Source organism: Anopheles gambiae, chromosome 3 (assembly GCF_943734735.2).
Source record: "Anopheles gambiae chromosome 3, idAnoGambNW_F1_1, whole genome shotgun sequence".
NCBI classification, from domain to species: Eukaryota; Metazoa; Arthropoda; class Insecta; order Diptera; family Culicidae; genus Anopheles; species Anopheles gambiae.
The window spans coordinates 68,348,769-68,365,073 of record NC_064602.1 but is presented as its reverse complement, the minus strand read 5'-3'; the positions used below and the strand labels follow the sequence as shown (position 1 = coordinate 68,365,073).

General features: G+C 48.2%; 1 protein-coding gene across 7 annotated transcripts; it reads left to right on the top strand.

Annotated features, from left to right (window-relative positions):
- Window positions 1-294: 294 nt before the first annotated feature.
- LOC1278876 (fatty acyl-CoA reductase wat) lies at window positions 295-11,901 on the top strand. 7 transcript variants are annotated; one of them, XM_061656461.1, is made up of 6 exons: window positions 295-414; window positions 3,136-3,932; window positions 4,409-4,928; window positions 5,647-5,953; window positions 6,058-6,177; window positions 10,877-11,901. In XM_061656461.1, the coding sequence occupies exons 2-6, from the start codon at window positions 3,732-3,734 to the stop codon at window positions 11,247-11,249; spliced, it is 1,521 nt and encodes a 506-aa protein (XP_061512445.1). In that variant the 5' UTR covers window positions 295-414; window positions 3,136-3,731; the 3' UTR covers window positions 11,250-11,901. The 7 variants fall into 7 exon arrangements, with proteins under 7 accessions (XP_061512445.1, XP_061512441.1, XP_061512446.1 ...); XM_061656457.1 differs by having other exon boundaries at window positions 312-473; XM_061656462.1 differs by having other exon boundaries at window positions 316-419.
- Window positions 11,902-16,305: the final 4,404 nt, after the last annotated feature.

Genomic DNA, 16,305 nt, shown 5'->3' with positions numbered 1-16,305 from the left:
AAAAAGATGCATAATAATTTAATATATTTCGTGCATTCAAAAAACCTCCCCAAACTGTAGTCCAAAACGCAAAACTCTGTATCTTATCATATCATGGCTAATATCGCTAACGCAATAACCTATCCCACATTACTGCCCTATCGTGCTCGATTGATGCGACCACCCTTCAATCCAGTCGCTTTCAATTTTACCACCACCGGCGGCACCACGTGCACCCGATCGGTACGCTCGCTCATAGTGCAGGCGCAACTGCGCATTCTGAGAAACTAGCAGCAGCAGTTCGCGCGCGCCGCATCCCTAGCGCGAGAGGGTTCGTCCGGCTGGTTCATTCCGACTCGTAGCGCGAAACAGTACGGACGTGCGTGCGTGCGTGCAGTTCAACCCCGGGGGAAATAGAAAAAAAAACAGTTGCCTGTAAGGTGATTCTGAACCACACACAGAAAAAAAAACCCAACCAACCAAGCCTGGCAAAAGTAATAATCGTTCGCGTGATTTACCATTTACACCATTCTGGCGTGGCGTATGTCTAGAGTCTAGGCGTAGCGGTGCGCATAATAAGGGAGGGTGAGAGCGTGCGTGCCAGTGTGTGTGTGTATTGCGGGAGGAGGAGCAGCAGTAGCAGCATAATCTCCCGTTAGTACGGGAAATCAACGGGGTTTCGGCCGTTGATAGAGAGCGTTTAGATGCAGTTAGTTTAGCCAAAACCGGGCATTAGCGAAGGGGTTTGGAAGGCGTGTGCGTGCTGCTGTGTATGTGTGTGCGTGTCTGTTGAGTCTAAACGAGAGGTTTGGTGATGCGGTGCACACCTGCTGCCAGTGATGTTATGGATGTTCGCGGGCGACCGCTCTTAGGTCGGTCAGTTGGTCAGCAGTCTTCGAGCAGCGAACCAGTCGGGAAGATCGGGCAAAGCTATCCTGTCTAACCCTCAATCAGGGTCTACCTGACGTCTGAGAGACCAGAGACAGTTCGAACCTGTCGCTGTGATTGTGTGTCTACGTGTGTGCATATCGTTCTAATCACAGGAGGTAGTTGTCGTGCGCTGGCCTATGCCATCACGAGCCACCGTAGCAGCTGGGCTGCACTGTAGAGCGTGACTTTCCATCAGTACCTGCGAACACGACACCCGCGTGCGTAAGGAGGCGGTTGGGATGTAACGGGAGTAGGTAGTAAATTGGTCTCAGAAAAAAACGGACAGACAGAGGTGCAAATCACCAGCACCAAGGGGTATGTCGCCAGGGAGCCCATCAGGACATTAAATGGAACTCTCCGTGCGTGCGTGTGTGTGTCTGAGTGAGTTTAGGGGTCGAAACGATCTTAACCAGGCAGATTAGGCAGTAACGACGTCTGCCTGCGGAGTTACGGCACAGAACGCAGCACGTGCCCCCGTTTGTAACTCTAAACGCGGTAGTGCCTCATTTATGCAGGAACAGGCTCTTTGCCAATCAACGCAATGCAAAAAAATCATTCCTCCTTCTGGAGCCCGGAATGATGTCGTGCAAGTATATGCCTTAAAGCTGCAAAAAAGGGCAACGACGTGACAGTTCGTCCGTGCGGGTTTTCGATTGCGGAGCGCCAGATGGCGGGACAGAGAGAAGGTTGGGCGACCGCCCGGCCCCGAGTGTGCGCACAAAAAAGAAAGGGGCGACGAAAGAAAAGTACTCCTGCGTGTGTGTGTGTGTGTGTGTGTGTGTGTGTGTGTGTGTGTGCGAGTGCCTGTGTCTTTCCGTGAATGGGGCTTCAATGACCAGGAACAGAGGGAACACCATGTCCAATGGGTTTGACGGGGCTTTTGCTGCTTGGATTTTGCTTTTGAATTTAGGACCTTCGATTGGATTTGTTGGATGAGCAAAACTCGCCACTCCAGCCAAACACAGAGCGAAACGGCTGACCGAAAGAAGCTGGCCGCGCCTATCCCCGTTCCGATACTGCCCAGCCCACAGGGAACGGAGCAGGAAGTTAGGCAACAAGGGAAAATTATCTTCCCTCCGGCTCCGCCGCGAATCTCTTATCCGGACGACGACGCGCGGCAGGCGACAGCGAAAGTCATACCGTGTCGCGTGTGTGTGTGTGTGATTGTGCGTGTATGTGAGCTATCATTCCGCATGGAATGTGTGTGTGTGTGCTATACTTTTTCCTCTTCTTCTTCTTCTGCTGATACGACACAAATGCGGCGTTGTGTGACACGACCACGTCCTCGTCGTCGTCGCTAATTCTCTTGGCGGCTTCCCTTCGCGCTCCCCCCCTTTAAAACGCGCTTGATTCCGCTTGAAGCTTCAAATGCCTGATGCAATTTAAGGGCACCGTCCAACCCAGTCAGTCTTCGGTGCTGGCGTACCAATTGACCTCCCCTCCCCTCCCTCGCCCTCCTTATAAATAGCCACGGCGGTACACATGCGCACACACTGCCGTGCACGTGCTTTTCCGCGGTTTGACAGCTCGCAGCGTGCCTGTGCCAGGAGAAAAACGGAAACGGTGTAAATTGATTAATCTACATGTGGCACCGGGGCAGAAGTGCACAGAAGAATTTGAAGAAGAGGAGCGAGAGAGAGAGAGGTGCGAGCGTGTGCCCCTGGTCACGAGTAATAAAGCCCCCCAAGTCGTCCCTGGAGAAGGGACATGTTGTCGCCTGATTTGTTGCCCCTGTAAGAGGGGGGTGGGTCCACACAATCACAGGGAAGACCTCTTTCACTTGGACACATACTCTCTCCTTCGCTCTCATTCACTCACTCAGTTTGAGGCAGCTTTCTCGCGGGTCGGGTCCATTGCAGCGTCGTCTAAATCAAAGGAGGGCGGCAGTTGCAAGGGCAGCATTTGTTTACATGTCGATGCACTTACGTCCCGTACATCCCTGTTGATGCAGCGGAGCGGACTATACTGCTGGTGGTGATGGTGGTGCGAGGTGTTCAAGCAATGTTGATTGAAATCTTCCGCTTTTTCGCTGTTCCAAGCGGGCCCACACCCTGACACTTGTGGCGTAACGGGGGAATTACCCTCTCTCCCCCTCATTCCAAGGGTGACAACGATAAGTAGATAAGAAGCGTGAAGATGGCCGTGGGCGCTGTTTTTTTGTTGTGTGTGCTAATTTTTTGCAGGAAAACCTTCGCTTCCGATTCTAAATGTTGTGTTTGTTTACAGGAATTCTTTACCGCAGGTCAGTGTTTCCCAAGTTTTGTGTCCCGCCGAGTGTGTGTGAGTGTGTCCCGAGTGCGGAACAACAACAAACCCCGTGCTTGATGTGGTTCGAATCCAGATTCACAGGCCTTTTTCACCGTGAAGAAATAGTGGTTGTGTGTGTGAGATAGTGTGAGTTGTTTGTGCGTGTGTGTGTGTGTGCATTATTACCTACGGTATTATCAATGATAATCGTTGGATAATACAACGCCCTGCCCTGTGATTCCCGTCCTCCCCTATGTGCAATATTCTTTGGTTGTGAACGCACGCGCGTTTGTGTGTGTGTGCCAGTGTGTTTGAGTGTGTGCGACAAACCGCTCCAAACCCAGCTGTCGCACCATTACGCTCGGCAGTGAGCTATTTCGCGCCTCATTAGTCCCTCGTTAGCAACGAGCCGTCGCGCCGACAAAGAGCGAGCGAGCGATCGAGCGCCAACCGCACACCGACGCACACATCAAAACCATAACCCCGTCACCATAGGGCCTATCAGGGTGCAGCGCCAGGAGCCAGGTGCAGCGGTTCGGACGCATCTTCACAACGGCCACGGCAACGGCACGAAGATGAGTGACACCTGCGGCTCGAAGGTGATCGAGTTCTACCAGGACTCGGTCGTGCTGATCACCGGCGCGAGCGGCTTCCTCGGCAAGGTGCTGCTCGAGAAGCTGCTCCGCTGTCTGGAGGCGCGCAAGATATACGTGCTGATACGCCGGAAGCGCGACTACAGTGCACAGATGCGGCTGGAGCAGATTCTTAAGTCGATGGTAAGTGGAGGAGCGAACGTAGATGATGATGTCGGCCACGCGCGTCCACGCGCCCGCGGATGTGGTTAAGTGGGGCAAATGAGCGACGGGAAGCAGTTTGTGCGCACAAGTGACTAGGCCTGGCCGGCGTACCGTGGAGCCGTTATGCTTAATTAAGCAAAAATTTCGTTATTGCGCACTCGCGCTGCTCAACACGCGGGCCGCGGCATTGCGATCCTCGCCCGAATCTGGGCCGCGTAGTTTGGCACTCCAGCTCAGAAAATTCTACTTGAGATAATTCTGTTTCGCTCCTCACTCCTGTGCGCAATCTGCAATCCCTACCGCTAGGTTTTGGTCTCATTTTCCATTAGGAACTTCTTGGTTTTTTTTCTACCAAACACCGTTTCTTTTCCGCATCGCATCATTTTCCCAATATCTGGGCATCTTGCTGTGTTTATTCATTTCTCGTTCTTTCCCCCGTCTCTTATTGCCTACAGTTATTCGACCGTGTTCGGAACGAGACCAAGGCAGCGAAGGCCCTGTTCGACAAGATCGAGGCGGTCGAGGTAAACTTCGAGCGGGACGATCTCGGGCTGGAGCCGGCGCTGCGCGATCGGCTCCGGCAGGAGGTGGAGGTCGCGTTCAATCTGCTCGCCTCGGTCAACTTTAACGAGGCGCTCGACCAGGCGCTGGAAACGAACGTCGAGTGTACGCGGCGCGTGCTCAACCTGCTCAGCGGCGCCCGGCGCATCAAGTCCGTCATCCACGTGTCGACGTTCTACTCGAACTGCAACCGGACGCTGATCGAGGAGAAGATCTACGACGACATCGGGTTCGGCGGGTACGACAACATCAAGAGCACGTTCGCGAAGCTGCAGGACGATCACAAACAGTTCCTGTCGCCGGTCGTGCTCGGCACCTTCCCGAACTCGTACACGTTCAGCAAAAAGTGCGCCGAGGTGGTGGTGCGCGACAAGTTCGGCCATCTGCCGGTGGGCATCTTTCGGCCACCGATAGGTAGGTACTGTGGGGGGGATGGGGGCAGTGTTTGATGAGGAAAAATGAACGGAAGAGAACAAGATACAGATCTGCATAATAACAATTGGTAAACGGAGATGCAATTGAAAAACACGCTTTATCATTTTTTTATCGATTTAGCTGAGAAGTAGCATTGATAAAACGTACAATCAAGAGGGAAATCAGGTCAGCCTTACTAAGAATAACATGCCAGACAATCTAATTAGAATTGTAAAGCGGTGTCTCGTCCAGTTCAAAACAATAGGATGCTATCAATTTCCTTCAGATAAACGATTAGTTAAGACGACACGCTACCGATCAATGTGGATATGCTAATTCGAAACACGATAAAACACGCAAATATCAGCCGTTTTACACGCATCACGCTCCTCCGATCCATTTTTCGCGATCTGCAGTCTGCATATAACGATACACATCTTATCACTATCATTGTACTAGCTTTTCCCCTTTAATTAGCGATCCACACCGGTCGGTTCGAACTGGATTAATGAAAAGCAAGTGATTCAGTAATTTTCCAGCCTTCTCACGTGGCTTTACAGCACGAGGCACTACCGCGTGTCTTTGATAGTGAAGGACATTGTGTTCTCCATTGCCTTGCGGTTCAATTCACGCGCCCGATTAACAACCACCTTTCCAAGCACGAACATTCGACATTATTGACCGGCGCTATGTCTCTCTATCTCTCTCTATCTCTCAGTGACCTCCAGCTACCGGGAGCCCGTACCTGGATGGGTCGATAACTTCAACGGTCCGAGCGGCATGGTGGTGCCACTGTCCCAGGGGCTGTACAGTGCCGCCCTGCTCGATCCCAAAAAGAAGCCGTTCATCGTACCGGTCGACTTCTGCGTCAATGCGCTGCTGGTATGCGCGCACGACGTGAGCAAGTCGAGCGTCACCAAGAGCATTCCCGTGTACAACTACACCGACGACTGCAACCTCTGGACCTGGGACCAGGTGATCAACGGATTCTTCAGCGGACTCGGACCAATCCGGAAACTAGTGGCGTAAGTGTTTTGTAAAACAAAAAACGAAGAAAATGCCCCCTGGGAATTGAACTAGCGTTTAACTGTCTCTCTCTTCTTTCTCTCTTTCATTCTTATCTCATCAGAAAATACTTCACCGGCACAATCACGGTCAACCCGGTGCGGTACGCAATATGCAAGCGAATCATGATGTTCCAGGCCTTCTGTTTGGATCTGATCCGCACATTCAGTGGAAAGGAAAAAATGTAAGTAGTTTGCGCCTTAGCTTTTCCATTCCCCCCACCAAGGTCTGGTCCAAGGGTCTAGTGGTCCTGACATAGTTCTCTTTTGTGCCTGTGATGCACTGACAGGTTTGAAGCAAGAAAAGCGCAACATAACGGGGCACCTATGGGACGGCTCGCGGGGAATCCGAGGGAAAGCCTCGTCAGCTGTGCCAGTTTGTGGTCTGCGGCCTTCCCGCTTCCGAGGCACTCTATAACCACCGCGATAACGGGATCTCCACACTTGGGAGCATTAGGTTTTATTTACTCCAGCTCTTCTTCCCAGCTCTCCGGTAGGATAAGGGGCCTGTCTGTGATGGATGGATGGCGTACAGCAGCAAAAATAGGGAGGAGGGGGGAAATGGCACACACCAACCCCGCTGGTGTGTGCCGGACCTCCCTACCTCCTTTAACTGATCCCCACTGTATCTTTCCCTCGCACACATTCACCGCTCGTGAGTCCCCCCGCACTTACACTGGAAAGGTTTCGCGCAAAATTCGCGCTAGAGAGTTTGTTGCTCCGGTTTGGCTTCGGTGGTCTCCTGGTTTTGTTCGCGAGCAAAGGGGCGCTGAGGAAGGGTTTTCGCTGTGTTTAATCAATGGCAAAACTGGGTTAGCCGGCAAACATTGCGGCCTCTCGAGTTGGATGCGGGAACGGCGCAACAGAGCGCAGAGCAAAAATAGAGCGGATTGTAGTAGCGCCACGCAACCGAGCCCCCTTCTCTCTCTCTCACTCTGGATGGGTAGGGGGAGAAGTTTTACGGGCCAGGCAAAGGAAAATTCGACGCAGTGTACCATAAATTAATACCATCGAGCGGAGGACGACGTCGGCCTGCGGAGCCTGCGGGGGTGGGGAAACTTGTACCGAATGATAATCCAAAACGCTCGCACTGGGAAGGTTAAGACTCGACGCCGAAGAGGCCATCGAACGAAATCGAGAAATGGAACGGTTGTGTTGTGTTGTTTCGCCCGCACACACACACACGCGTACCTCGCCGCCACTCTTCATTTCGCCGTTGGATTCCGCTCGTAATGCAAATTGCACACCGGGTTTCATAAAGCTTTCACCGAACGATCAAACGGGCACGCGCGCGCCTGTGTGCGATCGATGAACTCGATCCCGTTTCGCGAGTGACTCATCGGCAAGGGCGGGGGAGAAAAGGAGCGCTAAAGATCTGCAGGGGTTGCAATTTTTCCGTACGCTCAGCGGGTGGAGCGGTGTGGAGGCTTTTCATGCCACCGCTTTTGAAGCATCTTCGTGGCCGCGTAAGCCAAAGATACGCGCTTTATTAGGTGAAGGGAAGGAGAGAGAGAGAGAGAGAAAGCAAGAAAAATGGGCTTCACGATTGTTAAATCAATTCGAACCGTTTTTCTTCTCTTTCTTCTTGTGCAAGTGTATTGCACGCAGATGGTAGTGTGTGCGTTGCTTTTTTGTTTGGTTTTACGTTTTTACCTTCTTTGTTTTTAATTTTTGGAGTCCATCTGGGTGATGAGTTTTCATTTCGTTGACACAGAAAAGCCTGCCCGAGACACAGGGTGTTGCGGCGTACGTAACCGACATTTCTTGATTTTTTGGAGGTATTTTGTTGTTGCTGTTGCTCTGTTTGGGCTGTTTTGATTTGTACCAATTATAAGATTATTTAACGATCCGATAACATATTTATGCACGATGACGTTTGCGAGTGGGGAAAAGAGAACAACAAAGCTGGTGAGGTGTAAAAGCAGTTCATTATTGAAAAGGGTTAATTACGGCCAGAGTGTGGCCTTCATCAGCAAGCAATGAAGCGTATAGAAACAGGCACGGATGTTTTAATAATATAAAATGTGTATTTTTCAACACACAAGATAAGAGTTACCGTTGCTGAATAATTACTGAAATTCTCTAATCAGAAGGCTTCATCTTCTAAAAACCGAAAGATTTTCACTCGAGAAAAGAAACTTGAAGCAAATTGAAAAGAAAAACTATCATCACTGTTTGGCTAATTGCAACTGTTTCTTCGCAAATCATCATTATTATATTTCTTTTCTGCACCTCCATCATTACGCGTTTTGCCCTCTGGGTAATACAGCTTGAGTAGAGGGTAATTCAGCAAATTACTCTCTACTTAAAAAATATCTCTGTTACGAAGGAAATTATTTGCACCATCTGTACCATGTGCAGACGCTTTGCTATTATTTCCCCCCGTTTTTTGCAATGAAGCTTACTGTTTTACTACTAACCAGTACCAACCACGTGGTGAACAATTCATATAATGCACAAAAATATGCCCCTGAATAATGCTAACCGATTAAGAACCACTGCCTGCTTTGAGAATTACGCATCGCATTGCATACCTCACAGGCGCTTAGAATGTTTCGCAATACGGGAAGCAAGCGGGAATAGAAAAGATCCAGAAAATCCACAACGAAACCGGGAATAAAAACGGTTCCGAACGCAACAAATGAATAAACAACCAGCAAAACACAACACACAAAAATTGCTTCACACTCACACGGCTCATTTGCATACTCCCAGCGGAGTTAGATGGGCTGGTTTATGGTCCAGCACCTCGGCACCTCCCGGTTTGCTGTCCTGCAGGATCGATCGATCTCTGTAAGGAGAATCTGATTCGATACAAAATTCATCCACGTGCAGCTCGTTGACAGGGCAACGAACCCTCCAACATCCCCAAACAACTTGTCACTGTCCGGCGTTGTATGTGCAACATTTAAGCTCATTAAAAATGAAGCGAACCCAACCCGAGATGCTGGCTGGCCCGAGAAAGGATTGAATTGGTTTGGTATTTTGTTTTCGCTTTGCGGGACGAGAAGGCTCGACTCTCGAGCTGTCTGGAGGCTGGCTTCCAGAACGCACAGGCACAGTATTTCGTAACATAATGCAAGAACAAGAAGGGGTCCAAAGACTTTCAGACGAAGATTATTTATAGTTTTGTTTTGATGCTTTCTTTTTGCGTCACAGTCTGGGAACGCGCACAATGTTTTGTGAAGTTCAATCTGCGAACGGTCGATCGTTTGCAGTATGTGTGGCGGGTTGTCAGCTGTTGAGCAACGGCAACCGGATCGAGGTAATGAGTAAATTGGTGCTTGTACTAACCGCTAAACGCTGGAAAGGGTTGGCATTCGGCACGACACTGGCGTAATACGATCGCGACAAATCGCAACAAATCGTGTCTTAGCGCGGCAAGAACAAGCCGTTCCAGGGTCAACCGCTTTCCCGATTTGCGGTGTATTGAACCATGTTTGGTGTTTGCATGAGCCGCCTTGCACTAAATGCACCGCAATAGACAAGATTCTTGAGGGTTTGAGAGTTGATGCTGATGATGATGACGATGACTACGATGCCCTCGGACTCATATGCTGCTCGGACACATTGGAGTTTCGCTGCGAGGTGAATGGTGGATGGCCATGTCACCGAATTCGGACACGGTGCTCCCAAGGCAATCGAGCCGGGAGAGTTGCATTGCTGCTGCTGCTGCTGTTGCTGCTGCAGGTGAATCGATTGCATAATTAGCGCCGATCTATGGAGGCGATGAACCGTCCATACACACTGCTCAAGAACTGCACCGGGGAGGGTTTGCGATTGCAAAACGCCAAGCAATTGACGCTTAGGGGCGGCAATGGAAAAGGTTCGTCCCTTGAAGCGTTCTTTTACCGGTTCCGAGTAACACCGATTGGGGCAATGATACGTAACAAGAAGGGCTTATGATTGCTTTTCTAAAGGCGACCCGAGATGAAATTAGCTACTCTCTGCAACGCAACGTTGTCTCTGGGCGGTGGAATGGGACGGTTAGGAAACACTGGTTGAAATCTCTGGTTGAAAATGTTTCAATTTCTAAAGAGATCTTAAGCTTTTTTAACAGTGTATTTTACCTTAATTTACATAATAAAAACGTATTAACTAACCTCATATGATGTCAGGGTACTTAAATCCCACATTTTTTTCCAATAACCAATAACTGTGAAGGTTTACGATTTCACCCTCACCGGGATGGATGGCTAAGCAACAGCCACACACAACCGTTTGACCTCTTTCTAATCTGCGCGGGAAGTCCATAAGGCACCACACCGATCCTCCGCAATCCGTTTGAGCCCCCGTGCGCCCCTGACCGAGACGCGTTGTCACGATGATGTAACACACTTTGACCCAAAATCAGAAAAAGACAGTGCGTACCCACCCGGGAAGGTCCCGATACGTAGTGTGGCCTAGTGGCCGAATCATCATAGCCCCACACATCACTGCCGGGGGTTCAATCCGGTTTTGGCAAATGCGCTAGACCCGCGCGCGCCCGCGCTCGCCCGAGGATGCTAATTTTTGGGAGCACGAAATCTCGCGACATACCTATTACATAGCACACACATCGCGTTCGCCTTAAAAATGGGCTGCGGTTCAAGTTATGTCAGCCGTCTGATGCGTGAAGGCTGTTGTTGTTGTTGTTGAATATCTTTACTTTCGGTTTGTCCAAAGCGAACAACACTGTTCGCGAAGACCTCAAACTGCCTGGGCTACAAGAGCTCTTACAAAATGCAATTATTTAATTTGCTCTCTCGGTGCAATGCTTTAATGTTTGATGATTGTGACCTTCCCTCCCTGTTGCATGTACGCCTTTTTGCACAAGATCCCTTGACCCTTGGAAGTATGTTTGCTAATCTCTCTCTTTCTCTCTCTCTCTCTCTCTGCGCACAGTATGCAACGATTGTTCTCCAAGATGGTGACGCTGAGCGAAGTGTTGCGCTTCTTCTGCCTGAACGACTGGAAGATGACGAACGACAACATCCGCCGGATCAGCGACGAGATGTCCCCGCTCGAGGCGGAGATGTTCCCGCTCGACATCAGGAAGATCGACTGGACCGAGTACTACCGGAACTTTGTGCCGGGCGTGATCAAGTACGCGGTGCAGCCGCGCAGCCCGCGCAGTCCCAGCATCGCGGAGCGGAAGCTGAAGGAGTCGAAGGTGCGGGAAACGAAAAAGCTCAACAGCGGCCTGTTCTACCTGCTGTGGAGCTCCGTGTTTATTATTGCGCTGAAGATATTCAAAAACCTCTTCAACAAGGTGTGAAGAACTTTCCAACTCCAAGTACGCTTCCAATTTATTTAGGGTTCAATTTAAGACGGAAAATGGGACACGAACACACAAACCCACACATACACATAAAGACACACACACACACACACACACATACAAGCTGCAATCACAAGTACATGCTGATAAATAGGGGTAGTAGGTATTAAGGCAAATGGCGCAGAAGTATAGAGGTCCTGCCAATAAAAGACACGTCGCAAATTCACGTCGCCGCAAATGCGCTTGCGCAACCAGCAAACGAGCCAGCCAGCGGGCAAGCAGCAACTATTTACTAAAACGCATAGTAATCAAGCAACAACAACAAAAAACAACATGCATAACCGCGAAAGAAAGAATTATAAAAGTAATGCAAGCAAACAAACAAACAAACATAACGGTAACGGAAAACATCAAACAACACGGAACAACAACATCAACAAGACAACAACATCATTTAAAGTATAGAATAATAATTACAAGCAAAACAAAAACAAGAACAAAAAAAGAAGAAAACCAACAAAAACAACTTTGCCACTAGCTACGTAGAGCTAAGGATACCTGAAGTTCAGTGACAGAGATTTTTTTCCAACAAATGATAACGATTAAATTAATTAATGAATAAAATAAACATTTTGTAGGCTTTTTTGTATCCGGTTTCGGGTTTGGTTTGCTTTGATTTGCGAAGTCTGCGCTATGGAGTGTATCACAGTGTGTGTGTGTGTGTGTCATGGGTTATCATTGAAGATAACAGTGGGTTTTCCGCATAGCATCTCTTGGTGGCTTTCTGGTGAATGATGACGTCATAAGACATATGAAGTTGAAAAAAAGAGAAATTGACAATAACTGATTCACGGTAAGTAATAGTGATGGGCGGGTCGACCCGAGCCTACCGGGTCGAAGCCATCCTCATGCGACCCGGAGCGCTGCGGGTCGTAATTTTGAATCTATGGTTTCCAGCCCCGAAAGGACCGTGCTCCCCAATACGTAGGACTGACTATTTTGCGACGGGTAATCAATAGGTAATCAACCTCTAGTGATTCAGACAGGCCTTGAGGGACAATTGTTATTGTGCCAAAGAAGAAGAATATATCTACAATTAGAAAAGTTTACTTTTTTTTTAACGAAATGAAGCAACATTTTAGCAGTTTCATTTTCAATCCTACTGAACTGGTATGAATCAACTGAACTCGCTTGAGCCCACTAAACCTACTAAACCCACTGAACTCGTATGAACCTATTGAACTCGTATGAACCTACCGAACTCATTGCACCCACGGGTTGAAGTCGCATATGCTTTGCTGAACCTACTGAGTCTATTGAAGTCGTAAGAACCTATTGAACTCTTTGCACCCATGGGTCGGAATCGATTCCGTCCAAGCCGCACGCGACTCCGGGTCGATCCGTTTGTGGAGTCGTATGACCCATCACTAATTCAATCTGTATCATTTCTACCTTTATTGGCTTTAAAAGTGACCTCGAGCCCATAATCAGACGCTCTAGGACTTCAACTGATCTCAAACTTGCATTGTTCCTGGAGCTGATCCCGAACCCATACCATTCCAGAAACTGATCCCAACAACATACCGTTCCTGACTCATATCAGACGGCCTGAAACCGGTCCCATACCGACCCTAGAACTTACCGAATCCAAGATAGCTCTGAAACACTCAGAATCATATCGAATAGAAAACATCTCCTGTTACGCTACCTACCTGAATGCCATAATTGATTCCGTTGCCATTTTTGTCTAAATAGCTTGGAGGTAATCATTCTATAGTAGTATTTCTAAGTAGTAGTATTGTATAGTAATCATTTATAAAATATGTACAGCGGAATTTGATATCAGAGAAATTAAACAGAAAACAAGAAGAAGTAGAAAGGGAATAAGAAGATGAAAAAGAACGCCAATAAGAAGGATACGAAGGGAAACATGACAAATATAGAGAATAAAAATGATAAAAATTGAATGAGCAGTGGATGGGGAAGAATAAAATTAATATAAAAGCCAATACAGGGTTTCCCACGATTTATTAGTCAGTTCCCATGATTTTTTGGTGTGTTCCCACGATTTTTTGATCGTATCCCATAGATTTTTGGTTCGTTCCCATAATTTATTGGTATTTTCCGATTGGATATCAATACAATTAGACCAAAAAATTCTGGGAAACGGCCAAAAAATCGTGGGAACGCACCAAAAAATATGGGAACCCACCAAAAATTGATGGGAACCAATCAATAAATCGTGGGAAACCCTGTAAGAAGGAGAGCAATAAGATGAAAAAATAATTAAATGCTTATTATGGGTTCAAGCCAGTATGGGACAACCCTTTGTACATTGCAGCCTAATCAGTCCCTGCCACGTATGGGACTGATTATGCTGCAATGGATCAATTAAACCAGTTATTTCCCAGGCGAGTTCATGAAACCTGGGTAGGCGTGAGGTACAGTATCGGACATTAAGATAGGACCCTTTTTTTCAATGCACCGTGCACTTGTTTTGCCACGTTACTCGTGTTTGTGTGTGTGTATGTGTGTGTGTATGTGTGTGAGTGTGTGAGTGTGTGTGTGTGTGTGTGTTTGTGTGTGTGTGTGTTTGTGTGTGTGTGTGTGCATGTGTGTGTGTGTAGTAGTAGAAAGTGAGTGTGCTTTTTAATGTGTATTTGCAAGTGCGCGGGTTTGTGTCTGAAAAACATAGCTTGCCATGATGTCATATTGCGTTGAAATTATTCTTATTATGTGTGTTATCATGTGAAACATTGTGCGTTTACACTTGGATAAAAACTAAAGTTTGCATCGACAGCAGCCCTTGTTCCTCGGACGAAAACGCAGGTGTGCTGTTTCATGAATGTGAATGCGACACCGGTGCGAAATGGACACACGCACAATAGCAATGAACTCGGCATTCTCTCACAGGTGTTTCTCCAGTGCACGCCATTGAAAGGCCTTCGTGCATCTCTGCGTTGCACGTTGTGTGCGAATGGTAAACTTTGTGCGTGCATTGAGCTGGCGCGCAGTTGTTCTTTTCAATGGGCGTTTTGTTTCATGAGCGCGGCAGTATTCTGTTCTCGATTTTGAAGGGAAGACGCTTACTCGCGTACTCGTTGATAGTTTTTATCCATGCGATGTTTTCGCTGCTCGACAACGATGTAATTCATCGCGTATAGAAGTAGAACGCAGGCAGAGCACGGGATCAGCCGTGTCCAAGTTTTTAACCAGCGCGTTCTTGACGGTCCAAGCAAGCAATGTTAGTAACAATGGGTCGAGGTAAACGTTGTACCGATTATCAGCGCCATATGTAAAAGCGAATGGCTGCTGCTGGCATTAAGCGCAAAAGGATCGAGTTCGTAATGGAACGATCGCGCACTTTTGTGGCAAACGCGCTTCGGACAACCGAAACGTGCTTAGACAACTGAAACGCGCTTGGACAACCGAAACGCGTAAGTCAACCGGTCGTCCTCAGAAGACCACGGCGAAAGAAGACCGTAACATTGTTAATATATCGAAAACACACTGATCGTGAGGGCGGTGGTCCTGCTTATCACACCAAAAACCTAACCCAAAACACAAAAAAGCTACTTACAAATCTATCCGAAACGACCTACTTGTGAAACAAACACACACATCAATACACATTCAAACATACATCCACACACACACACACATGCACACACACATACACACACACACATACACACACATACACACACACACACACACAAACACAAACACATACAAACCACACATAAACTTGGCCCAACGGGTGCACGGTGCGTTAAAAACCCAATGCCCTATCTTTCTGTCCGATACTGTACAGATAGGTTCACGCACTTTTGAAGTCGTCCCAGAATTCACCTATCTTGGGTCAAAGGTCAGCAACGACGTAGCATGGAAGCAGAATTACGCGCAAGGATGCTGGCTGCCAACCGGTTATTCTACAGCCTGAAAAATCCGTTCACCTCAAAGAACCTGTCGCGATGGACGAAGCTGGGACTATATAGCACCTGTATAGGTGCCTGACGAAACCCTCTTAGCCGCGTTCGAGAGGAAGATGCTCAGAAGGATACTAGGCCCCGTAAAGTCTGTTTAGGCCGTCCACAAGGACAAAGGAGGCGTGGTAGGCCCAAATTGAAGTGACAAGATGGCGTAGTGGCGTCCGCCATTAAGGCCGGAATAACGAACTGGAAGACGAAGGCGCGAGACCGTGAGCGGTTGTGGAAGACCGCAAAGCGGTTGTAGCGCCGGATAAGTCTTCTTCTTCTTCTTTGGCTCAACAACCGATGTCGGTCAAGGCCTGCCTGTACCCACTTGTGGGCTTGGCTTTCAGTGACTAATTGATTCCCCCCCATAGCAGGATAGTCAGTCCTACGTATGGCGGCGCGGTCTATTTGAGGATTGAACCCATGACGGGCATGTTGTTACGTCGTACGAGTTGACGACTGTACTACGAGACCGGCTTAAAGCGTCGGATAAGTAAACTAAATTATATGTGGAGAAAAGCTGAAAAAAGGTTGAAAAACACTGGTCTATACCAAAGTGCCACAGATTAAGCTTAAACGACTGGAAAATGAAATATCCATAGAAAAAAAACGAAAGCTCCATAGCTTCAATGGTTTACTCAATAGATGGCGTTTTATAACACGTTATTATATTGTTGTCCTTTTCATACCATGTGTTTCGCCTACCTTAATCTATTCATCGCCGATACACCATTGTAACTTGCTGAGTAAAAATCCATAAGAATGGTTCTGACCACACGACCATACGCTGGTAGCATGAGCTAACACCATCGACTGTTACTCAAATCTCAGTTATGATAATTTACATTGGAGTTTAGTCTTTAAACTAGTGATGGGTAATGTTGGCAAAATCCAGAGTAAACTCCAATCCGACTCTGATAATTACGGCATTGACTCCGGAAAGTAGGACCGCCCAGCGTTATCCGAAGTCGTTCGGAATCGTCCCGAATCGCACGGAGTCGTCCGAAGTCATTCGAAGTCTAAGCCTTCCGGAGTCGTCCGGAGTCGTCCGGAGTCGTCCGGAGTCGTTCAAAGTC